We start from the raw sequence: 26,961 nt of genomic DNA, 5'->3' as shown, positions 1-26,961 counted from the left end.
TTTTTGCGTTGGACTCGGTTCGACGAGACGAATCCAATGGTATACTCAAAATTGAATTTTGAGAAAACTTAAGAAGACCCAAAAATTCAACCAACGTCTCTAACCAAGCTCTTGATACCACTTGTTAGGAAGAGGGGATCGCCTGGACGTTGAGAGATATAAATTTGAGAGAAAAACAACTCTATTATTCACAAGAATAGATTTACAGAGTATTACAAAACTCTTAAAAAAAAACTCTCAAAACTCACACACACTCTCTAGGTTGTGATTACACTTCTCTGAGTGATTTAGGATAATTTACAACTGAGGTTTGCACCACTATTTATAGTAAAAATTCTATGGCGGTGGAATGGTGTGAACGGAGAAGGTTGGCGGCCGTAATCGTCATTAACTTTGCTACTTCCATATGAGTTGTCAAGGTTGCCTACTTTGAATATCTAGAAGGTCGGCTTCTAGATTGTAGGCGATCTTAGATTTTTACATTAATTAAAAGGTCCGCCAATTTTGTCGATATCTTTGGTCGAAATTTCGTCGCTGGTCATCTGCTCGGACTGAGCTCGTAATTTTCACCTTTTGATCCGTTTGAGGTAACGTAAATTTCATCAAATTGGGGTACCAATTTAGTTAGTTATTTGTAATTGTAACTGAATTTCGGTTACTTGAAGAATTTTATGATCGTGTTTAACCTAAATTTCGTAGCTACAAAATTTGGTGCGATTGAATTGCTTATCCTGATCGTGATTGTGTCGACCTAAATTCGTTAATGATCACTTAGTATATAATAAAGATGGATTTTGAAAGTGAGCAAGCTACTGCAATTAAATGGTGTGAATGTGGAAGTAATTGCTGTACTGCGAAACTCGATTCGAGTTTCTGGCTTCGCACCGTGAAGCGAAAACTCGACGAACGAGACGCCAAAGATGTATTGTTCATACCTGGTCTATCAGATCGTGATGTAGCTCGCATAGATATAGGAAATGAATATGCTGTATTGCGAGAGATGGTCAACGGTCAACAAGAAACGATTCAGGAGTTATATATTGAATTGGACGAAGAGAGAAACGCGGCTTCCTCAGCTGCAAATGAGGCTATGTCGATGATATTGCGGTTACAGAGTGAGAAAGCTGAAGTTCAGATGGAATTTCGTCAATTTAAGCGGTTTTCTGAAGAGAAGATGGCTCACGATCAACAGGAGATTATGGAATTAGAGGATTATTATTTGTATAAAAGGGAGCAGAGTATAGAAGCGTTGGTTTGTGAAGTACACGCTTATAAACATAGAATGTTGAGTTACGGTTTTACAGAATCTGAAGCAGATGGAGAAAACGGTGAATTAATACAGAAAGATAGTTACAGTTACCCTCCTTTGAAATGTAACTTGATTGAACATCATACTGATAAGGTCATTATTGGTAATTCACCTTATGGTAGTGAAGAAGATTTGGTGTCTGATATGAAGAAGGTGGAAAGTGTGTTGGAATTTGGAGATGACATGAGTGACAGGATATATACTGTTGACTCGTTTCATAATCTGGCATCATTTGATAACGATCGTAAAGTTAATCTTGGTGCGTAGGATGAATTTAAGGGTACTGATATTGGGGGTTCAGAGGTCAAAAACTTGTATGGAAGGGTTCATACATTGGAAACAGATAGGGAATCTATGAAGCAGACACTAATGTCCATGCGAACTGATAAAGCACAATTGGTATTATTGAAGGAAATAGTTCAGTATTTGTATAAAGATATGTCACTACCATGTAGTATGCCTGTTAAGACACCATCAAAGAAATTTTTGTTTTTTGAGCTGATTGAAGTAATGGTAAATTAAAGTTCTGGTTTTGATTTATCAGTTTCTAGTTAGTAATATTGGTTATGCTTATAATGTTCTCTTTATATCTATTACTCACATGTTGCCTATATATCTTTTGAGTCACCATTATTAGTGTAGTTGATGGTTAATGTATGTATCACTGTATCAGGCATCTTGTTTTGTCAGTTGAAGTCGATTCCTTCGCTCAATACTAGTAGATGGGTCCGGGGGTTTCTCTTTATTGTTGAAAAATCTTTAATGTCATCACTTATGAGATGGCATAACCCCTCTTTTATTAATAAATTGTTACTGTTATCATCATACATTAATCTTTTATATTTTGACCCTACTATGGTTAGATTTTGTTACAACCTACTATAATTAGGCGATATTTCTGTTACTCGTTAGTACAAACCTTGTTTACTAGTTCTGGTTAGATGCTTGTCATTGTTTCTGTCCTAATCTTTTTGGGACTTCAAGATTTGTTTATATGATCAGATCTTAAGGGTTGGTTGCTGTTCATAGCAGTTTATATAATGATGATATTTGCATACTGATGTATACTCGTCAAGCTTTTACTAATGTGATTCACTCTTGGTGACTTTGGTCAGTGGCTCGCTTCATTCCTCTCATTCGTGTAATTCGTCGTATCATTCTATACAAACAGGTTCCTGATCTGCGCAAAACTGGAACTTATTTTCTTCATTTTATCAGATACACATTTGGTATGTCTGCTAGTAATGCGGGCTTGAGAATGCTGGTAAACAAGGGCCCACAGGTGAGGCAATGGAGGTGTCTTCCAAGAACGCGATTCTTGAAATATTGATTTTGCTAATCAATTTGGACGTTCAACCACATCACTCTGTTCCACATGCTCGATTTTTCTAAATAATTTATTCCAAATATTTCCTTCTGGTGAATAATCCGTGGCAATTTGATTGGTTTTTCGATTTGTTAGTGGTAAGAAAAATGTGGATACATATATAGTTGTAAGAGATCAATGGCATGTAAGGTTTTCTTGAATGTAACTCGTTGCATGAATGCAGTGTTGTAAATCTCCCGAGATCTCCCCGAGATCTCCCCCGAGATCTCGTTTTTAGAAGGCAACCGAGACGAGATGTTCATCTCCCGAGATTTCTCGGTCAACGGGTCAAACTTAGTCAAAGCCACGATTTCTCGGATTTTCTTGCTAATTTGTCAGAGTTTCTTGTAAAAATCATAATTTCTAAGATTTTCTCGCCCATTTCTCGGATATTTTTGTAAAATCTCGTAAAAATGTATATAAATATACATATATTTATGTTTTTATGTATATTTTTATTAAAAAACTATAAAGTCAACGTAAGTCAACGTCCAAGATCTCCCCGAGATTATTCCGAGATACCGAGATCTCCCTAAAAAAGTTCAAACGAGATCTCGCCGAGATCCGAATTCTCCAACCTTGCATGAATGTAAACTTGGAAAACTTGTAAATCATGTATTGCTTTATAAATACGAATAGTGTCTTGCGGATTGGAAAATTGTAGTTTGGATGGAAGGGCAGGTCAGATTGATCGGATAACAATTGTTTAGCATGTTCTATTTTAACGAATAAAGCCATAAAGGGAACTTGAGCCGACCCATTAGGCTTTTGTAACTGTTCTGATAACCCATGAGCTGACCCATTAGGCTTTTGTAACTGTTCTGATAACCCATGAGCTGACCCATGAGGCTTTTAAGTTTTAACATAACTAATGTTAAACATTAAGTTTTTTACAAATATTGATATGTAACTAGTTTTGCAGGTCTTTTTGTTTGCAATTTCAAATTGTTCTGCATTTGAAAATAGTGAGTAATTTTATGTAACGACAATGTAGTTTCGAACAATGACAATGAAACTTCAAATGATGATTTAATCTCGAATAATAGCTATGTAATGTATTCTTAAATGATTATTTAATTTGAAACCGCAAAGTTATTATATGAAATTGTTTGCCATTATTGAATTTTTGAAATTACATAGTAATTATTCGAAATTATTATATAACCATTATTTGAAAAAAGGATATTTAGTATTATGTATATCATATAATATTAATACAAAATAAATAAAGTATAAATTATAACATTTTAAAATAAGAAGTTATTTTTTACTTTTATTTTTTTTTCCTCTCTTTATTTTGCAACATTTGTTGTAATCATGATTTAGATCATAGATTACGCAAATATACATGTAATCATCATTGGACTTTAAAATAAGAAGTTAGAAAGTAAACAATAAATAAATGTCATGTGAATAGCATGTGAGCTAAAATAACCTTCATAATTCAAATAACCATAAAAAACATAACTTTGTTATCACTCATTATACTAAAACATAATCACAATTTCGTCGTTTCAGTTATTTCAGATTATTATTTTAAGTTTTCGTTCACACGATCCCTCAACTTTCGCTCAATTTACACAACGACCCCTAAAATTTACATTTTTTCAGGAGTTGAAAGTGTAAATATATAATTTTATTAAAATAAAAGAAATTAATTCCACCCAAAATTTTAACGGGCCCTATCTTCTCGCTCGGTGCGAGTTTAATATTTCCGAGACCACCGTTCAACTCGAAATAATTTTACGAACACAACGCGACTAACTATATACGAAACGGACATCATCAAATAAACAATAAATATTTCGGGCTATATTTCATACATATACATACACGTACAACAAACAACCTGTGACGACCGGGAAATTTTCGACCAAATTTAAACTTAATCTTTATATGTTGTCGACACGATAAGCAAAGTCTATAATGTTGAGACTCGAAAATTTTGAAACTATATTCAATTAACCCTTCGACTATTCCAAATGATTCACGAACCTTTATGTGCATATAGACATTTATGTGCATATAGATATGTATATATAATATATAGTTATATTAATTGAAAACATTAGCAAACTATTAGATGTATAATACTTTACATGAACGAATTTGATTCAAAATATGTTTAATATATTTATCGACGAAATTATAAGATAATATCAAATGATTGAATCATCAGATACATTGTGATATGATTACGAGTCTCTGTTGTGAGGACCACTGTGATTTAAGAAATCTGTTCTTTTTAATGATATTCGGAAAATAGTAAAGTGAATTATATGTAAGAACAAAAGTATCAATTAACGTGAACTAGACAAAAGTTAGTGGAGATTTCTGCTTAATTTTCAAAGTATGCTTTACAATAATTTACTCGTGACTTTTGATAAGGTAATTATTTAACTTTCATATTATTTAATGTAAATGTGAAATTACGAAATGTAGAAAACTCAGAAGATGAATATCGACAAGTTAAGTAAATCAACGTTTTATTTCATGCACTTAACTATCCATTGGACCTTAACCGACGATTCACGAACAATTGTGTGTAAATAAACATGTAAATATATATAAATAAATATAAATATAAGTGTATAAATAATAATTTAAATTAATAAAAGTACACTTAATTAATTGGAATTAAAAAATGTAAAATAATAATTAGAATAATTAAGTTACTATTGAAATGAATACATATAAATAAATATATATATATATATATATATATATATATATATATATATATATATATATATATATATATATATATATATATATATATATATATATATATATATATATATGAAAATATTATGAACCTATAATTGATTTCTTTTAATAATTATTATATATTATATATTGTAATATATATATATATATAAAACGTATAAAATGTATAAATAATATATATTCAATAAAATTTATTATATAATATATTACATGATTATAAAATATTACCTAATTAATAATATATGTGGTTATTATAATAATATTATTACTTTCATTATCATTATTGAAAGAAATATCAATATTAAAAATATTAGGATATAAAAATGAAATTTGATATGTACAAATTGTTATTATTATCAATAATAATATTATTATAATTAATATTATTATTATTATCAATTGATAATATTATTATTATAATTTTTATAAATACTTTTATTTTTATTAATATAACTTTGATAAAATTATTATTAATATTAATATTATTATATTTCTACTATTATCAGTATTTGTATTATTATAATTAGTATAATTATTAGTGGTAATAATAATATTGTTATAAATTTTATAGTTATTATTATCATTATCAATAATATTATTATTACTATTATTATTATATAATTATAAATTGTTGATATTATTATTTATAAAAGTATTATACTATTGTTATATGATTAATTATGATATAAAATACAAATATATGTAGAAATTATAAATACATTTATATATATATATATATATATATATATATATATATATATATATATATATATATATATATATATATATATATATATATATATATATATATATATATATATATATATATATAAATACATATATAAATGCAGATTCTTACGCGTTTTTTTTAAGTCATTATCTGATATATTTTTTTTCTTTTCTGTTCGTCTGTGAACTTATGTCGATTCACCCATCTTTATCATAATTTTAACAGCCAATTGATAATGAACCGTTCAATTATATATCACCATATTCTATCACAATCACTTTCAGCTTCTCTAATTAAGGAATTAAAAACAGAAAGTGAGAAAACAAGCTTCAACACCTCTGTTATAGCATATTTAAATCAATAGCTCAATTTTGAGACAATTATCAAAATCCACAAATGCCATTGTGTTAGGAATCAATTATTCGATCTATCTGTAAGTTTTCATGCTCCAATTCTTTATATTGAATTCAAATTTACGAGTCAAAGATTAAATTCAAAAAGTCAACTATTTTGTTCATCTTAAAATTCGAAATCGTGTTGATGTTTATGGTTCAATTGGTGATACAGATAGTTTCTAGGGATGATTTACAATCTTTTTCATGTTGTAATTATAACCTAAAACGATCTAAAACTTGAAATTCAAATTGGAGTTCTTCGTTTTCTTGACAGTGTTTAGCAACAGCTCAAATGTAAATTTTAATTCAAAATCTTTAAATGCAATTGTGGTTGAAATATTTAACTCAAACTATCTGGGAAATTACAAACTTCAATTCTTGATAACGAACTCGAATTTTGGAGTCAAAGTTATTGTTTTAAAAGTCAAACGGAAGTTCTTTGATGAAATTAGAATTATCTGTAATTTTTCAAATTTAATTGAGAATCTCAGACGTTTATAGGAACGATTTGAAACATGTTTCATGTTATAATTATAAGCAAAAACAATCTAAAAATAAAAATCATGATTTACGTTTTTACTTTCTTTTTTGTCGAACCTGTACAACTATTCTATTTTTTTTCTGTTAACTGAGATTGTTATTTTCAATTATATGATGTTTGGAATTGAGTTTCAAAGTTAAAACGAACATTAATTTGAATTTAGGATTGGTTCTGGTCGACTAGTAATCTGATGAAGAAGAAGAAAGGAGCTATAACAGAAAAACTAGTTAAATAAATTTGGGATTCGGATTATATCAGAAAAATAGAAACAGCGGAGTGGTTTGTGGTGTTAGCGGGTGAGCGAGAGGTCGAGGGTTCGAGCCTGGCAGTGGCCTATTCTTTTTAGCCCTTGTTTTAAAGGTAGTTACTATCATTTTTATTGTTATTATTATTATTATTATTATTATTATTATTATTATTATTATTATTATTATTATTATTATTATTATTATTATTATTATTATTATTATTATTATTACTAGTATTATTAACTATCCTAATTATCATTAACAATATTATTAGAATAGATGTTATTATTATTATTATTATTATGATTAAGAATATTGTTATGTTAATTATTGTTACTACTAACATTAATATTAAGAATATTGGTATCATTAATAAGTAATATTATCATTATCATTATTATTATGACAAGCATTATCATAAAACATTATTTGTATTATTATTATTATTATTATTATTATTATTATTATTATTATTATTATTATTATTATTATTATTAATATTATATTATTACTAATATTATTATTATTATTAGAAATTTATGAGAAAAAAAAGATGTTAATTATGATTAAAAGTTGAATACATGAAAAGGTTAGTGAAAGTAATATTAAAGATTATAGATAGTAATATAATCATGAGTACGAAAAATATGATTCAAATGTAGGTAAAACCATAACTATCGATAATAAATAATATTATGAATACGTATGAAAAATAATTAAATCTATAGATTATATATGTATAACACATCTCTTATTATTGAAACTTTATTATAATTTTGATTAAAATTATAATTATTATCATTACTATAAATAAATTGTATTAATACTATTATTAATATTATTACTATTATCACCCCTTAATTATCATTTTAACTTCATTAAAACTATTATTATTATTAGAATTATCAATACTTTTAATTTTTATTATTACTATAATAACTATATTATATTACTATAAATATTATTATTACTATTACAATAAAAATTAGTCATTTTAAATATACATACAAATTAAATATATATATAATATATAATTTAAGATATAATATATAAAATTTATTCGATTACGATTATACGTGTTAATATATATATACAAATGATATAGGTTCGTGAATCCGAGGCCAACCCTGCATTGTTCGGTTGTTCAATATCGTCATATGTATTTTTACTACAAAATACAGTATTGTGAGTTTCATTACTCCTTTTTTAAATGCTTTTGCAATATATATTTTTGGGACTGAGAATACATGCGCTGCTTTTATAAATATTTTACGAAATAGACATAAGTAATCGAAATTACATTATATGGTTGGATTATCGAATCGAATATCACCACTTTAAGCTTGGTAGCCTAAGAATTAGGTTACAGACACCCTAATTGACGCGAATCCTAAAGGTAGATCTACGGGCACTAACTCCCCCCATACTGGAAAATGGTATGCTTTAGTACTTCGGGTTTATATTATACAGATGGATTTCTGTTTTGGGATATTCTATATGCATGATGTTAATGTCGGTTACCAGGTGTTCAATCCATATGAATGATTTTTAAACACTTGCGAGTGTATGATTATTGAATAAAGGAAATCTTGTGGTCTATTATATTATTGAAAATGATTGTTTATGATAAACTAATGAGCTCAACAACCTTTTGGTTGACACTTGAAAGCATGTTTATTCTCAGTTTTGAAAGAAACCTTCCGCTGTGCATTTGCTCATTCTAGAGATGTTACTTGGAGTCATTCATGGCATATTTCAAAAGACATTGCATTCGAGTCGTTGAGTTCATCAAGATTATTATTAGGCTATTTATAGTTTGGATATTGGAAAATGGTATGCATGCCGTCAACTTTCGATGTAATGAAAGTTTGTCTTTTAAAAACGAATGCAATGTTTGTAAAATGTATCATATAGAGGTCAAGTACCTCGCGATGTAACCATATGTTATTGTATTCGTCCTTATGGATTAGGACGGGTCGCTTCACAACCCAACATATTAGATATATTAGGTACCAAACAACGTATATCCAAATTTGATCGCGCGTTGAATACAACCGCAGCAACACGCGGTCGAATTTTTTTCCAGTAAGCGCCAATCATGTAGCTATATCATTTAACCATTTAGAGATATGTATACTTTAATTATAAAATTACGGAGTAATACATTAATATTTAAAATTATTATTGCAAAGGATTTTCCACCACCCGGACACTACAACCATCGTTATATATAGATACGTACATACACATGAAAGTTGTTTTAGTCTCGCAAGCTTAAAGGAGTTTGATATATGAATCCCGAATCTGAGCTCGTTTATTAAACGAGCTTTATCATACGCTCGATTTTGGCCTCGAGCTCGTTAAGAATTGACTTGAACCGAGTATTTTAAGAAGACTCAAGTAGCTCACGAGCAGTTTGACTCAAATACAACACTTTATTTATATTTATATTTATATTTATATTTATTTATTTATCAGAAAAGAAATGAAAAAAAGTAAAGAAAAAGTAAGTTGAGCAGGACCATTTGTACCAGTTAAAAGGACAGGGGCAAAACTGGCAGTTACAGAGACGTGTCAATTGCCTATGTAAAGTCTATAAAATACGTATTCAACTATTTAACCTAAGGGTAATTTTCAAGAGAATGAGCTGCGTGTGTGTGACCGGAGCATCTGGGTTCATAGGTTCATGGCTAGTCAAGCTCTTACTTGAACGTGGTTATACCGTTAAAGCAACCGTTCCCGATCCTAGTATGTAACCAATCTACTTGCCTTTTTTCTATTGCTTATTGTCTTTTATTAACCTAATTTTCAGACTTTTATATCATCTTTACCATCATATTTGTTGTTACTGTTTTAACATATATCTCTAGCAACATAAATGTATTCTTTCAATTTTTACAACCAGGTCATGCCGTATTTCCATTTGTTGTTGATGAATTAGACCTTCAAAAAATGATTATATATGATCATCATTAGTAATTGATAACTGGTAGTGGCCTGCCTCTCAGGTCAGGAGTTCAGCGGACTGCAACATTGCAGTCAAGTTATACCTGAAGTATCCACCCAGGTCGTCTTTCGCTTAGTGCGGGGGAGTGGGGAGGGGGGTTTTACCGGCCATGCCCTCGGATAGTCCATCCCAAACTGATGTCCAAATTTTTTTTGATATATTCTAGTAGTAATATACATTTAAATTTAGGGGTGTTTGCGCTTGCTTAATTATTTGTAAGTGCTTATCTGCTTAAAAGTAAGCATTTTTCGCGATGCTTGAGACTATCTGATTGTATTAACTCAAAATGTCAAATCTTTGTGTCAAAAAATAAATAAATAACAACAAAATAAATAACAAAAAGTAAATTATTTGATTGGTCCTTAGTCCCATGCCCTCAGTCTCATGCCCTCACGCTCACATGATGTTCCGTCAAAAATTCGACCGACGCTTGTATGCGTCAAAAAGTGACGCTGGGTTATTAGCCGTCACTTGTGCCATGTTGGTTGACGTATCAAAACTGGCGCTGCGATGGAATAAGCCTAATAAGTTAATATTAAGGGCTTATTACTTTCAAAATAACCAGATAATCAGCTTTGAAAGGAGTGTTTGTATTTGCTTATATGGTAGAGTGATTGTGATTTGCGTAATCTAGCCTTTAAAAATCTAAGGCAAGTACAATCGGTTCACTATCATACAAATGGGCAACTAGTCCCAATCGTGCGTAGTTAGTCAACGGTAAGTCCGATTCATTCCTCAAGGAGCGGTAATTCAAGAATATGATTACTAGTAGTTAAACTAAGAACGATGGCTTGTAAAATGGTTTTAGGTAAACTAATTGGAATAAAGTTGATACGAGTACTAAACAAGCAATGGTGATAAAGATGTTCACTTAGACTTCGTAATGCGAGTTTGCTTACAAGATTAAGTGCTTGAAGGTCAATTAGGTAGAAGTCTAAAAGTTGGCTCTGTTTCATTGGTTTGATTTATGTCAAGTGTATTGTTAAATAATCATCTCTCTTTTGTATGTGTAAACATTTGATTTTTTTTATTCGGGATATTTCAGAGGACCGTAATAGAGTGGGCCATTTGCTTAGATTTGATGGAGCAAAGGAAAGGCTTCATTTGTTTAAAGCGAACCTGCGTAAAGATGGCTCCTTTGATGCTGCAGTTGAAGGTTGTGTAGGTGTTTTCCATACAGATTCTCCTTACTACTATGAAGTCACTGATCCACAGGTATTTCAATAGCGGTACTTTGCACTAATTTGATAAGACCCATAATTATTTAAATCATTATATTTGTAATTTGTTAGGTTTAAACTTTGATTTATTTTTTTAGTAGTTGATTTGATAACAACCGGATAAAGTTACTTGTCACACAAATATTGGGATTTTGGTGTCATTTAATTTAGATATGGTTTTACGATTGTTAGGCTTGAATTAGTTGCATTACATGATAACCTGTTGATTGGGCTTCTAGTATAGTCACAAGAGGTCTCAGGTTTAAACGTTGAAGTGGCCAGGGAAAGGATCGAAAACGATCACGGATAACCTGATAGATAACCCGGTTTGGTCGCGTACATCTGAAATACTTATATGTGTATCATAAGGGAGTGTTGTTTATTGAATTAACTAAATAACATACATGATTTGTTAGTTAATTGGGGTTATGTTAAGCATAATTAGAGAAGCATACTTTTAAAAGTAGGTCATTTTGGTCTTGGTTTCAGGCACAGTTGATTGATCCTGCAGTGAAAGGAATGCTGAATGTGCTTGGTTCATGTTCAAAGGCGTTATCAGTTAAAAGAGTGGTTGTGACGTCGTCTTTTGCGACAGTTGCTTACAATGGCAGGCCTAGGACTCCTGAAGTTGTAGTCGATGAGACTTGGTTTTCTGATTCAGTTGTTTGTGAGAGAGAAAAGGTGTGCATATTTACTTACAACCATAGCTCTGATACCATTTCAAGGACCATTTAGGGTCCAACAACATGTACTACATATAAGGTCATTGATTTCCTTAGTACTTTATAACTAACTGGTGATAGAGGGAGGTTCCTATAAACTTATAAGCATATATTTGTTTCGTTCAATATCCGATGTCAGACTATGGTTTTGCATCTATTAATCGATTATCTCCAACAAATAATTTGGACTTCTTATATTTCTTGGCACTTATATTTTCTGTTTTTTCCCTTGCAAGATGTGGTGTGCGCTAGCCAAAACTTTGGCCGAGGATGCTGCATGGAAATTTGCAAAAGAAAACGATTTGGATATAGTAACCATAAACCCAGCAATGGTGATTGGTCCTATGTTACAGACATATCTTGACATCAGTGATGATGCAATGAATTCTATCGCACAACTATGCGACGGTATGTTTCATTTGAACGAACCCCCAAGTTTTGTAACTAATACTGTCTTCCTCTACTAGGTTCTAAAATTATGTCATATTTATCAAATTTCACTGTTGGTTTGTGCTATGTTTTAAAGATAACTAGTTGTGGAGCCATCGCTTCGCGCTGGGGGCTCCGTTTTGAATGCGAGTTAAAAAAAAAAGTCTTGATCTATTTTGTAAAAAAGAATTTTTTTCGACATAACATTGAAGGGTTGTTCCTTTTGTGAAAGTTGTTTCTTTTAGCGTTCGGGTTTTATTTAAAAAAAAAAAGGTTAGTAAAGTGGGGGTTCGATTTGTATTTTAATAAAAGTTAGTGGGTTAAGTTTGTGAAATTTGAAAAAACTTTACGTATAAAGTGGGGGTTCGATTTGTATTTTAATAAAAGTTAGGGGGTTAAGTTTGTGAAAATTGAATATTAGTAAAAAAAAAAGTTAGTAAAGTGGGGGTTCGATTTGTATTTTAATAAAAGTTAGGGGTTAAGCTTGTGAAATTTGGGGAAAAATATACGTATAAAGTGGGGAGTTCGATTTGTATTTTAATGAAAGTTAGGGGGTTAAGTTTGCGAAAAGTGGAGAAATGAATAGTACTATTCATTTCCACTTTACCTTTTAGATATAGGTATATAATAATAATTATTATATTATTATTCAAGTTGTATCTTTATGTAGGGTCACAAACATATCCAAATGCTAGCCTTGGGTGGGTTAATGTTAAGGATGTCGCAAATGCACACATCTTAGCTTTCAAGAATCCTTCAGCAAGAGGAAGATATTGTTTGGTAGAAAGAGTTGTTCACTACTCAGAAATAGTTGAGATATTACGCAACAAATATCGTTTCCGTAAATTTCCGGACAAGTAAGCCTTTTTCCACTCTAAAGCTTGAAGTAGTATTTTACATCAACAGTTAGTTCAGAGAGTAGATCCATGTATATCCAGCTAAAAAGGAACCTGTTTTGATGGGTCAAACATGTCGAAATTCAACTAAAGCGCATTAGTAATTAATGCTGTAATGGATAAGTTCTATTTTTTAACGGCAAAAAAAAAAAAGAAAAAAAAAAGAAAAAAAAAAACTACAACACTTTATTTATAAACTGAAATCTTGGGTTATATATTTGGGTGGTGCAGGTGTGAAGATGACAAACCATTTGTTCCCACATATCAAGTGTCAAAGGAAAAGGTTAAGAGCTTGGGCATAAACAACACCACTTCTCTTGAACAAAGCATCATGGAAACTGTGGAGAGCTTATACGTCGAAAGTTATATATGGGTCCCATCTTAATGTGAAAATCTTTCTCCTGAAATCTGTTTTGGAGTTTCAATTATTAAGTATTTCAATCTACGAATGTCTAGAATCAAATGATTTTAGATTAAGCACTAAATTATGTGAATTAGCTCTACTATTTTATGATTTAAGAGTTTGATTCTCTTAGTCATCATTATTTTTAAGCATCCCAAGTGATATCCCAAGTAAAGGGTGATGTCCGTTTGTGGATCGGGATTTAACACACTAAGCCTACGGGTGCTTGTTCTGTTTATCAAAGTAAAGTGCTTCGACGATTGCTCAAGATATCTCTTTTCAATCGAGGAACAAAACAAGTTCATTGCACTCCATATTTAGTTAGATAGTGAATAGTGAAGGATATTCGATTATATAAACTAAACTATACTATGCTAGTTCCCCTCTAGAAGAGCTAGTCTGACTATAGTTAGTAGTAGTATAGATTTGTTACGTTCGTGGTTGGGGTCCTCAAAATTTTGCAAGAAGTTTCAGGTTTGAATCTTGCGATGGCAGAGAATGGTTGGAAACGGTCACGGAATAATCCGGCTGAGCCACGTATATTAGAGTATGAAGTCGAATACTCGCCTTACCGGGTAATACGGATAGAAAAAAAAAATAAAAAATAAAAATAAAAATTATAACTTTTTATTTTATAAATTAAGAAGTGTGATTATTAAATGTGATCCTACATGCTTCTAGTTTCTCCTATATACTAAGGGGAGTGATATGTAAACAACTACGTAGTACTTTTTACACATACACAACCAAACATGTTTTACAGTATTGTACAGTACAATACTGTAAAGCATGTTTGATTGTGTATGTGTAAAAAATTGTTGTGTACATATCATCACCCATATACTCAAAGCCACCTATACTAAAAGCCACCGGCTTTTTGGTCGTTTCAGTTTTACCACACCGTTTTGAGTTTGCGTTCACACTACAAATGGTCCCTCAACTTCCGCTCAATTTACACAACGACCCCTCAAGTTTACACTTTTTCAGGGGTAGAAAGCGTAAATATATAATTTTATAAATAAAAAAACTAATTCCACCCGAATTTATAATGGGCCCTATCTTCTCGCTCGGTGCGAGTTAAATTTCTCGGAGCCCACCGTTCAACTCGAAAAAATCTCGCGAACACAACGCGACTAACTATACGCGAAACGGAAGTCGTTAAAAAAACACTAAAAATTTTGGGCTATATTTCATACATATATATACGCGTCCAACAAGCAACCCAACCTACTAGATATATTAGGTACCAAACAACGTATATTCAAATTCGACCGCGCGTTGAATACAACCGCAGCAACGCGCGGTCGAATTTTTTTCTAGTAGAAACGAAAAGTAAAGAAGAAACACAAGTGGTAGTGATTTACAATTGTATGGCTCTTCACCATTTTTACATGCATAGGGACCACGTCATTATGTGCTCGAGTCTCAAAAATATGTAATGTGTGGTTAATGAATGATCAAAATTAGTGAAGAATTGCTTCACCGGAGTTTGCACTACAGTATACAAAAGTGATCCCAGATCAGAACGATCAAACTGGTGAAAGAGAAGCCGTGTAAGACCTATCATGATATTTCAGGCACGTTATAAACGCACGGGTTAATTGAGGAGAAAGAATGGTATTTTTGATGCCAAACAATGCATGGTTTCCAATCGAATTTTCATCTGATACAGCCGCTTCATTTTCGCTCCTCTGGCAAACCGTATCAAGAGCAACGTTCAGACCGATCGACATGGGTTCTGTCACGAAACTGCATAAACCCAAAATATATTATTAATAAATCGACGTCATTTCTGATGTATGCTAAAATCTCCAAGATTATATAATACCTTGACTCAAAATCACCACCATTAGATTCGAGTGCATCACATAGACTTCTTATCACCCATGGTGTAAGATATGCATCCTTGATTTCGATACTGTTATATATTGAATTTGAACCCTGATTAGGCTCAATTGTAGAGGAAGACTCGTTTAGTGGAACAGGCAAGTTTTCGATTCTCCCGACCCCCTTGCATTTGATCTGAAAATAAATTTTAGAAATTCATAAGTTACAGCAAAGTATAATATTTTATAGTTATTTAAGAAGATGAAATGTTCAACCAACCACCTCTGGTGCAGAAAGTGCAGCATTTTGAAATGGTAGTGGCGAATACAATAATGGAACATCATAACTAGTCAGAGATGTTAACAGAAACCTGAATACAAAAACCACGTATTAGATTGTCATATATTATTATCCTTCTGTGATGTTGATCAAATCGACACATGCTTACCTATAGTTGAGCAGAAAATCATATAGCCCATGTACATTATTATTACCATTGAAGGCCAGTAACGATTCTGGGCTATTATCCACAGTTGACACATTACTCTGCAAATTCCGAACGCCCAAAATAAGATAACGATGAAATAAACGGTAATTATAGACAACTACTTGAACATTGAACTACATTGAACAAACTGTAGACTTCATTGAACTACATATATTGCACAAACTGTAGACTTCATACCATTCCCAAATAATATCTTTCCATTTCTGTGAGCTCCAATATGTCTTCTGCAGCCTCTTGGTCCACGTTAGAATTGCGTAGAGGCATGATGAAACAAACATCCTTAGAAAAACAGAAAAAGAAACATGTCATGAGAAATCCAAATGCTTGCACCAATCCAAAACAATGACATTCACTCAAAAAAGCACAACTTTGCGAGAATCGCTACTCGGGAGTACTCAGTCGGGACTATTTAGGGAGTTCTCGGCAAGTTAAGGGAGTACTTGGATGTTGACCAAGTTTGACTTTGACCGAGTTTGACCGAGTTTTGACCATTTTGGACTGATTTTACGAGTAATCCCGAGTTTTGACCGATTTTTCAATTATTCCCGAATTTTGGCCAAGTTTGACCACATGTTGACCAAATTTTGACCGAGTTTGACCAAGTGTTGACCGATTTTGACCGAGTACTCGCTGAGTAATTCAGAGTTGCAACACTAAAAAAAACATATAAAAGAAAATCAGGCAGTGAACGGGATTACATACTTGTTCTTTTAACAGTAACCTTAGGGTTCTTGTTGACTGGGATAAAAACGCATTGCACACGCCTGTCCTTTCTATCGACCCGTTACCACTGGTGAACATTGCCACAAACTGTTCAGTGCATACTGCAACATTACAAAGAAACGACCATGGTAATTATATACATTTACATCATGACTATAAACGCACGAGCAAATACTGAAGAATAATAAAAGAATTCATACCATAAAAGATGTTTAAAATGTTCCTCCGCAACATGACATAAAGGCTACGGAACGCAGTCTCCCATGCCAATTGACGTTGGTTCAACAAATCCATTTTTCCTACAAGAATATAAGCCACATTTAGTAAAATACAAACGGGTTCAAAACAACTAGAGATAAATCGAAGCTAACAAACCTTCCCCTTTCATAGATGAAGTTAGTGCTGTTATAACCGAAGTGGGTAAAGAACACTGTGGATGCACCCAAGAGTATAATGTTGTTGTACTCGAATTTTGCTTTGTTTTAGGATTTAACTGACAAATACCATCAAGTGTACCACAATTCATCAGCCTATGAAACCTAGATGATTACAAACAACTTGCAATCAGTCGGTCTGAACATTACAACTGTAAAAAATTCAAAGCATACATTCAAAGAGTTATATTTGTGAGCGGATATTAAAGAACCTAACTTGAAGCATGAACACATATCAAGAACCATATATTGACTCTTTAAAAAAGAAATTACTAACTTTTGACATGTTTACATTTGATGATACTGCTTTTTGACTTCAGAACAAAACTGAATCTTTCACTTCAAGAAATATAAGAAAAACAATTACTTTTTGTGATCTCACCAGTTGACTGAGTATGAAGTCGACACTCTTATGCTAGTTTTCAAAGTGAAATCCAACGGAATATTTGGCCCAGGAACACGAAAATCTGAGCAAAACTTCAATTCAGGATCAACATTCTCGTCAGAAGACTTTGCAGGTGCAAGCCCTTTTAAGGCTTCATCCTGCACAGCATATTAAAGACTGAACAATGAGCATATACACATATCTAATAAGAAAGTCAAATTAATACACTACATATAAGTACCATATCGATTGCAAAGCTTGTTAACTTTTCACCCTTTGAAGATAGCTCTGTAACGCTACGAAATGTACTTCCACTGCATTTTTTAATTGAAGTATATGAATCCTTCAGACTGCAAAAGCAAACTACATAAGAATAAGACAGGAAAACTATCCAAATAAGAATAAAATAATCATTTACCCTGCAGATTGTTGTTGCCCTGCAAACTTTATAGAAGCAGAAGAGTTCTCCACACTGTCAGTATGGTCAGCAGTAACGTTCTTCTGAAACGAGTATTATATAAGTACATTTTTAGTGTCATTAACAATAACTGATTTATTTATATTAAAGTATGAATGAATGATATACAATAATGTACATACAGTCACAGTTTTTACTTCATACGGCACCTTACGAAATATGCTGTTTTTACTACTGGAAAACAAATCATCCACATGAGCATCAGTGTATCTTGGATCATTTAAAAGAGTAGATTAAACCATTAGATACATACCGCACGGAATCAAGATTTGGTACCAAGGATTCATCTTCAAGATCCTTAGTTCGCTTCGGCTTCAATTGATCACCCTGTCATTTTATCACTATAATATTTTACATATATTATCATTATACATGTATATGTATATGTATATATAAGTACAATTCTGAACATTAACATAGGTCCATTATTCTTCGGGATTAGGGCAATGCATTGTCATCAGGATTACGAGTATTAATTAATTATTAAATTATTAACAAATAGTAGTACTAAATATGTATATATGTATATGTATGTATAATTAGGGTTTGGTACTCACTCTTAATTCGGAAGGTGTTTTCCTTTTGATGGTGACTGGAGAATCACCGTTGCCAGAATTGGCAGGAAATATTAGCTCCATTATTACATATGTGCAGCAGATTGAACAATCGGATGAATTTATTAGGGCAGAATCTGAAAATTTGAAAATTTGGTTTTGTTTAATAAATGCGGAATTTTGTTAGCGTTGATAGGGGTTTTTGAGTTTGAACAGAGGTGGTGTTATAGACTATAGACTGCCCACTAATCACTTCCCTCCCTTACCGTTAGGCTTAAGTTTCAAATACAACCCTAATGTTTTCATATGTTGCTAAAGGCTAACCACTCCCAACCGTTAGATATTTTCTATCCATATTTTCAAAACAACCCTAATGTTTTCAAAAACTTATGGAGAGCTTATTCCTATTCCTATTATTGTTAAAGCTTTGTTTAAGGCCCTGTTTGATTTGAACTTATTCGACTGAATATGAGTTTTTTTGTCTACAATAAGTTGATTGCGAGTGTTGTTAAATATGAAGAAGTATTTAAAACAAATAATGGTGTTGGCTCAAATGTGAGCACAAGTTCCAAAACGTGAAGATGTTGATCGAGCACTTTGGAATTGTTGGAAAATTTGATGTCACATTTGGTGACATAATGTCACCATTGGTGACATCTAAATTTGGTTGTCACAGAAGTTTCACAAATTGGACTTGCCGAACACGAGTTATTTATTAGGAATTATATTCTAATTAGAAGTCCCTATTCGATTTGGATTCTGGTTCTAGAATATCCTAGCTTGCTCCCCAAGCTATTGTTTTCTCCTATAAATATAACCTCATGTAACCTGTAAATGTGTGCGCGAAAATTATAGTGAAAAGTCTCTGGTTTGCGCCCGTGGAGTAAACCCTTCTCCGTGTTTTGGAGTTGTGATATAACCACGTTAAATTTCGTGTCGTTTATTTATCGTTTCATGCTTTATTTTATCGTTTATCGTTTGTGGGTTTAGTGATTGGTTTAAATCACCGGTCTTGTTTGGGTCCATAATTCCTAACAAGTGGTATCAAGAGCTCATGGTTTCGAGTGAGAGCGATGGCGATTTGAAAGCATGGTGAACGAACGACGGGTTTTGTACAACATGTATCGAGATCAAAGGATTTTGGTAGAAGATCGCGAAGAACTCATGAGTATGTCTATGTACTCATGAGATAATCTATTAAAATTGGTCTATGATTATAATAGGTTATCGTGGTGGTTCGCGGTGGTAACGGAGTCGGTGGTCGGATAGATAGGTTTTGTTGTAGAAGAGAGATTTTTTCAGCATTCGGATATATGACGCAGCTGTGGTAGAAAATTCGTACCGGTTTCGTTAACGGTTGGATCTCCTTAATATTTTAACCGTAGCTTGTAGACTCATTGGTCAACTCTTATAACAAATTTGAAAGTGATCAGACGGTTGGATTGGGAGATAAAAATTTTCGAAGTTGCAGTAACTGGGTTTGGGGTTTAATTGCAGAGCTGTGGTCGAAAATTCATATAGGGTTCGTTAATCGTCGGATCGTCGTGAAACTTTTTCTGTGGGTGTTAGACATGTAGGTCTAAAATATATCCAAAACTCGTAGCGATCAGACCGTTCAATTTGGAGATATATTTTTTCAAAAATTGCAGCCGCCAGGAAAAACCCTTTTGGGGTTTGTTTGCGCAGCTGTGCGAGAAAATTAATTGTGGGTTCGTATACCGTTGGATCAAGTTGATTTTTGTACTGATAATTCTACACACATAGGTCTAGTTGTGGTAAAAATTCGAGCTTGATCGGACCGTTGGATTTTCAGTTATGAGTTTTCGAATTTGGGCAGTTTCAGGGTTGAACTTTTTCGGGTTTGATGACGCGAGTGCGAGACGTTTTTTTTCTCGTGAAACTTCGAGCGATACGACCTGTGTTTTTCGAGGATGTGGGTTTGTTATGGGAGCTCAGAAGGTTGTTTTTTATCTCAGGTTAGAGCAGTTGGATAACGAACAAGATGCATCGAGTCGAAGTTGACAGTGGGAGTTATCGGTGAAAGTTGTTGCTTGCGTGGTTATGAAACTGGGTGACCAAGCGTATGGATGGATATTCCAAGATGATTGGGATATTATGGAACTTGAGCTTTCTAGGATCGTTGAGGGTGTCGGGAACTCGGTTGAGTTTAGTAATCGAGGGAAGTTATCGAGCTAGTGGGAGTTAGTCAACTAATAGAGTGGTGGAGATAATTATGCGACGTTGTTCTCCAAAGTTCTCAAGATTAGTGTGATGATTCCGGGTAACACTAGAGCTTCGAGTACTTGTTTTACTCTCTGATGGCAAAGAAATTTGCGACTGACTGGTGGTACGAACCAAGTTTCTTCTCGAGTAGCCGCGATTTTATTTCTTACTCGTACAATGGGCGCGTGCTTGGGATGAGAAGATGGATTTGTGAAATTCATAGCTATGAGGAAGTCAGTGTACCAAAGAGGAAGCGGAAAGTTGAAAAGTTAGTAGACTTCAAGGTGGTGGTGACGTTCTCACTAGGGTATCTTGAAGAAGAGTCTACAAAGGCGTCTGTTGGAGTTCCTTTTTTGTTGGTGAAGGAATTCATTGATGGACTGGAAATCCTGTACGAGGGTGGTCGTTGACATGTGTGTTCGGGATTAGACGTGTCTAGATCTACGTGTGAGCCATGGTTGTCTCATAAAGAATCCTATAACTGAAGAGTCGCATACTTCAGTTGGTCTTCTAGTGTAAGAAAATGTTCTTCGTGTTAGAAGATGGTGGCGATAGAAACCGAGATGGCTCAAGCTAGTAACTAAGAGATTGGATAATCGCTCAGCGGTGTTTTTGGTGTCGAAAGACTTCATTTGCTTGTAGGCTAACGAGTGAAATGCGGCGTGATTCGGGTAGTTTATCCGGCGGTATCAAAAGGAGTTGGTAATCGGCTAGTCTAGAGTTATTGTGGGTTGTACAAACATAGTTGACAGGTGTGATGGATTTTCTGTTGAAGATCAGTGTGGGGTTTGTTTAAATACTCCTTCAAGTGGGAGATTGTTAAATATGAAGAAGTATTTAAAACAAATAAATGGTGTTGGCTCAAATGTGAGCACAAGTTCCAAAACATGAAGATGTTGATCGAGCACTTTGGAATTGTTGGAAAATTTGATGTCACATTTAGTGACATAATGTCACCATTGGTGACATCTAAATTTGGTTGTCACAGAAGTTTCACAAATTGGACTTGCCGAACACGAGTTATTTATTAGGAATTATATTCTAATTAGGAGTCCCTATTCGATTTGGATTCTGGTTCTAGAATATCCTAGCTTGCTCCCTAAGCTATTGTTTTCTCCTATAAATATAACCTCATGTAACCTGTAAATGTGTGCACGAAAATTATAGTGAAAAGTCTCTGGTTTGCGCCCGTGGAGTAAACCCTTCTCCGTGTTTTGGAGTTGGGATATAACCACGTTAAATCTCATGTCATTTATTTATCGTTTCATGCTTTATTTTATCGTTTATCGTTTGTAGGTTTGGTGATTGGTTTAAATCACCGGTCTTGTTTGGGTCCATAATTCCTAACAAGTGTTTTCTTTTACCATATGAAATAAGAATGCTGAATATGGGAGGTTATAGTGTCGTGACCCGTCCAAATCTACATGGACGAATACATTACATTTGGTTTCAACGCGAGGTACTTGACCTCTATATGATACATTTTATAAACATTGCATTCGTTTTTAAAAGACAGACTTTCATTTATATTGAAAGTTGACAGGCATGCATACCATTTCATAATATATCCAACTATAATTGACTTAATAATAATCTTGATGAACTCAACGACTCGAATGCAACGTCTTTTGAAATATGCCATGAATGACTCCAAGTAATATCTCTAAAATGAGCAAATGCACAGCGAAAGATTTCTTTCATACCTGAGAATAAACATGCTTTAAAGTGTCAACCAAAAGGTTGGTGAGTTCATTAGTTTATCATAATCGATCATTTCCATAATTTTAATAAACCACAAGATTTTCATTTTCATTTCTCATAAATATACGTCCCATGCATAGAGACAAAAATAATCATTCATATGGATTGAACACCTGGTAACCGACATTAACAAGATGCATATAAGAATATCCCCTATCATTCCGGGACATCCATCGGACATGATAAAACAACATCGAAGTACTAAAGCATCCGCTACAACGGATGGGGTTTGTTAGGCCCAATAGATCTATCTTTAGGATTCGCGTCAATTAGTAGATCGGTTTACTAATTCTTAGGCTACCAAGCAAAAGGGGTATATTCGGCTTCGATCATTCAACCATATAATGTAGTTTCGATTACTTGTGTCTATTTCGTAAAACATTTATAAAAGCGCATGTATTCTCAGTCCCAAAAATATATATTGCAAAAGCATTTAAAAAGGGAGTAATGAAACTCACAATACTGTATTTTGTAGTAAAAATACATATGACGATATTGAACAATGCATGGTTGGCCTCGGATTCACGAACCTATAACATTTGTATATATATTAAAACATATAATCGTAATCGAATAAGTTTATATATTTTATTAGTAATAATATACTTGTTATTTTAGTAAACAATTATATGTTATATTAGTTAAATATATTTATTATATATTTTAATTGAATTAAATTTAATAATATCAATTTGTTAAATACTTATTAATACATTATTTAGTTCTAGTATATCTATACAAAATGTTATATTATAATTACTTGATGATTATAATATCATAGGTTTTGTCCAAAAATTATGTATTATATATATATATATATATATATATATATATATATATATATATATATATATGAATAAACATTAGTTATATTTATAACTCACATCTTATAATTATATTTACCATTTTACTAATGTTTCATTAATCCATATTTAGTTTTATATATATATATATATATATATATATATATATATATATATATATATATATATATATATATATATATATATATATATATATATATATATATATATATATATATATATATATATATATATATATATTTATACACAATCCTCGTTTATAGTCGTAATATATTTTGTACCTTAATATATACCTAATTTATATGTAACATTTACACCTTAAGGTTATAATAATCGTTATATATTAAGAGTAAGTTCATATTAATACTTATATTAAAGTTTAACCTTATGAGTTTTCTATACATCTATATACATGTATATGCTACATATAACTATATATTTTTAATCATCGCAATCAAAATCTTCAAGTTGTCTTATCATAATATTTCATATTACATTATAAACTTTATTTACTAATCATATTACTTATCACATGTACATACATATATTTATACTCAATTCTTTATATTTATCTTTTATTTACAATCATATTCATATTATAAATTCATTTTCATATTTCAAGTTAATGTTACTTATCATATATCATAATATGTTATCATTAACATTTACAATAATAATAATAATGTAACAATGATAATAATAATAATAATAATAATAATAATAATAATAATAATAATAATAATAATAATAATAATAATAATAATAATAATAATAATAATACTAATAGTAATAGTAATAGTAATAGTAATAGTAATAGTAATAGTAATAGTAATAGTAATAGTAATAGTAATAATAATAATAATAATAATAATAATAATAATAATAATAATAATAATAATAATAATAATAATAATAATAATAATAGAAGTAATAATAATAAAATGACTACCTTAAAAATAAGTCTCCTTAAAAAAACTGCCATTGCCTAGGCTCGAACCCCCGACCTCTCGTTACACGCAAACACCCTTAACCATAGGACCATCAACTGTTTTTCTGATTTAACTCCACTCCAAACCTATTTAACCCATCTTCTATTACTCCCCTCTTCTTCAACCTCACAACTTAATCGACCAAGGAACGATCGAAACTAAATCATTGATATTAATTCTTGATTCAAGACTCACTAACGATTTTAAAACATCCTATAATGGTTACAGCTTCTTTTAAATAAAACAAAAAAAAATAAAAATAAAAATCTTGTTGTAACAGTTCACGATGAACACATACATACTCAAATCTTGATTTTAAAATTGAAGCTGTTTTAGACCACACTTCCTACATGAAATAGTTTGCAAAACTCTTTTAGAAACCATCTGTATTCTTAATTGAAGTTAAATCATCAACTGGAAGTCGAATTTCGCTATGAACATAGGTTTTGACTTTTTAAATTTCAAACTTTGACTCGATAATTGGAACTCGATTGTACGAATTAGAATCTGAAACTTTGTAGACAGTTTTAGAAGAAGATTCCTAACAAATCCTCATTACTACATTTTAAATTTTGATTCGAATTTGAGGTGTTGGTGTATTTATGAAGAACAGAACATACCGACTGCAGTTCTTTTGATTTTTCTATTTTTAAACTCGAATTTGCAGTGATGGATATATGTAAGGTGATGCTTAATAATTACTACAGCATTTGGAATCGTTTGTGTTTGTTTTGCAGCTTAATTGAGTCGACCAGTAGTACGATTTGAAACAGAAGATGAAGAAAAAAAACAAGAGCAGATATAATTTTCTATTTATTCGTACAATTTAAAGATCCTAAAAGCAGATAAATAATTTGAATGTGATTGTGATATCTAACTGAATATGTACTATCTGTATATATATATATATATATATATATATATATATATATATATATATATATATGTATGTATGTATATAACCCTATATACAAATAGTTGTTTATATAATTGTATTATATTTATGTATATTTGATTTTATATATCTATTTAAATATCTGTTTATATGTATTTATATATATATAACTGAAATTTATATATATATTTGTATTTATATAAATCTGTATTTGTACAACTGTATTTATTTATTTAACTGTTATATGTTTATATCAGTACTTATAAAATATATAATCAATATTAATAACCATTATATATATATAAGTAATAATAATTCTAATAATACTAATAATACAATAATTTTATTAATAATACTAATATTAATATCATTAATGATAATAATAAAAATAATGATTTTTAATGATGATAATATCTAATGATAATACAAATAATAATTATGATATAACAAGTTACCAGATTCAACTTTTATATTTATATATAATACATATATTTATATTAGTATTTACATTAATAATAATAATGAAAGTAACACTAATAGTATTGATATAACAGCTTAAGCTTATCAAATCTCATATATATATATATATATATATATATATATATATATATATATATATATATATATATATATATATATATATATATACTAAACTAATAATATTAATAATTCTAATATCATTATTAGTAATGTAAGTGATATTTATTAATATAATAACTATATTTTAACTTGTAATTAAATTTAATATATATATATTCATAATATAAGTATTACATAATTAATAAGGTGTAATATATATATATATATATATATATATATATATATATATATATATATATATATATATATATATATATATATATATATATATATATATATATATATATATATATATATATATATATATTACACCTTATTAATTATGTAATACTTATATTATGTAATAACTTATTTAATATTTATATAATTTATATATATTACAATATAACATTTATTGTATACAGGAATCATTTATATATATACTCATTTTTATAACAACTTGATTATTTTGTATATTATTTTACATACTTAATCCTAATGATAAATTTTATATTTTATTATTTCAATACATTATATATACTTATATATATATATATATATATATATATATATATATATATATATATATATATATATACATACATATTTATTTAACATAATTGTTCATGAATCGTGGGGAATAGTCGAAGGTCAATTGAATATAACAAACTGTTCAAAATTTTTTGATATTCAGTCTAACAGACTTTGGTTATCGTGTCGAAATTATATAAGAATTAAGTTTAAAATTGGTCGAAAATTTCTGGATCGTCACATATAGCTAATCACTT

The 26,961-nt window shown here is 30.8% G+C and overlaps 3 protein-coding genes across 3 annotated transcripts; 2 read left to right on the top strand and 1 right to left on the bottom strand.

The window, feature by feature from the left end:
• Positions 1–479: 479 nt before the first annotated feature.
• On the top strand, positions 480–1,753 carry LOC139862634 (myosin-binding protein 7-like). Its single transcript, XM_071851253.1, has one exon. The coding sequence runs from the start codon at positions 788–790 to the stop codon at positions 1,574–1,576; it is 789 nt and encodes a 262-aa protein (XP_071707354.1). The 5' UTR covers positions 480–787; the 3' UTR covers positions 1,577–1,753.
• Positions 1,754–10,693: 8,940 nt separating this feature from the next.
• Positions 10,694–13,975, top strand: LOC139863474 (phenylacetaldehyde reductase-like). Its single transcript, XM_071852105.1, has 6 exons — positions 10,694–10,928; positions 11,369–11,538; positions 12,033–12,224; positions 12,502–12,673; positions 13,365–13,551; positions 13,822–13,975. The coding sequence occupies exons 1-6, from the start codon at positions 10,694–10,696 to the stop codon at positions 13,973–13,975; spliced, it is 1,110 nt and encodes a 369-aa protein (XP_071708206.1).
• Positions 13,976–15,522: 1,547 nt separating this feature from the next.
• On the bottom strand, positions 15,523–18,986 carry LOC139863472 (uncharacterized). Its single transcript, XM_071852104.1, has 14 exons — positions 18,906–18,986; positions 18,602–18,675; positions 18,471–18,558; positions 18,289–18,371; positions 18,112–18,220; positions 17,868–18,028; positions 17,427–17,590; positions 17,252–17,350; positions 17,031–17,152; positions 16,506–16,607; positions 16,269–16,366; positions 16,103–16,190; positions 15,822–16,015; positions 15,523–15,742 (listed from the first exon to the last, which is right to left on the bottom strand). The coding sequence occupies exons 1-14, from the start codon at positions 18,984–18,986 to the stop codon at positions 15,523–15,525; spliced, it is 1,683 nt and encodes a 560-aa protein (XP_071708205.1).
• Between the last annotated feature and the right edge of the window lie 7,975 nt (positions 18,987–26,961).

This window comes from Rutidosis leptorrhynchoides, chromosome 8 (genome assembly GCF_046630445.1).
Source record: "Rutidosis leptorrhynchoides isolate AG116_Rl617_1_P2 chromosome 8, CSIRO_AGI_Rlap_v1, whole genome shotgun sequence".
Taxonomy (NCBI): domain Eukaryota; kingdom Viridiplantae; phylum Streptophyta; class Magnoliopsida; order Asterales; family Asteraceae; genus Rutidosis; species Rutidosis leptorrhynchoides.
Note: the sequence above shows the minus strand (reverse complement) of the source record. Positions and strands in the feature narration are given on the sequence as shown.

What these genes read in the sequence shown, in the direction of transcription:
- LOC139863472 (XM_071852104.1), bottom strand. Translation starts at nt 18,986, where the DNA reads ATGGAGCTAATATTTCCTGCCAATTCTGGCAACGGTGATTCTCCAGTC. An exon ending in CAAGCTTTGCAATCGATATG is followed by an intron (nt 18,029 to 18,111) that starts GTACTTATATGT and finishes TATGCTGTGCAG; the next exon opens with GATGAAGCCTTAAAAGGGCT. An exon ending in GATTTTCTGCTCAACTATAG is followed by an intron (nt 16,191 to 16,268) that starts GTAAGCATGTGT and finishes TTTTGTATTCAG; the next exon opens with GTTTCTGTTAACATCTCTGA.
- LOC139862634 (XM_071851253.1), top strand. Translation starts at nt 788, where the DNA reads ATGGATTTTGAAAGTGAGCAAGCTACTGCAATTAAATGGTGTGAATGT.
- LOC139863474 (XM_071852105.1), top strand. Translation starts at nt 10,694, where the DNA reads ATGCCCTCAGTCTCATGCCCTCACGCTCACATGATGTTCCGTCAAAAA. An exon ending in TGTTTGTATTTGCTTATATG is followed by an intron (nt 10,929 to 11,368) that starts GTAGAGTGATTG and finishes GGGATATTTCAG; the next exon opens with AGGACCGTAATAGAGTGGGC. An exon ending in TATCGCACAACTATGCGACG is followed by an intron (nt 12,674 to 13,364) that starts GTATGTTTCATT and finishes ATCTTTATGTAG; the next exon opens with GGTCACAAACATATCCAAAT.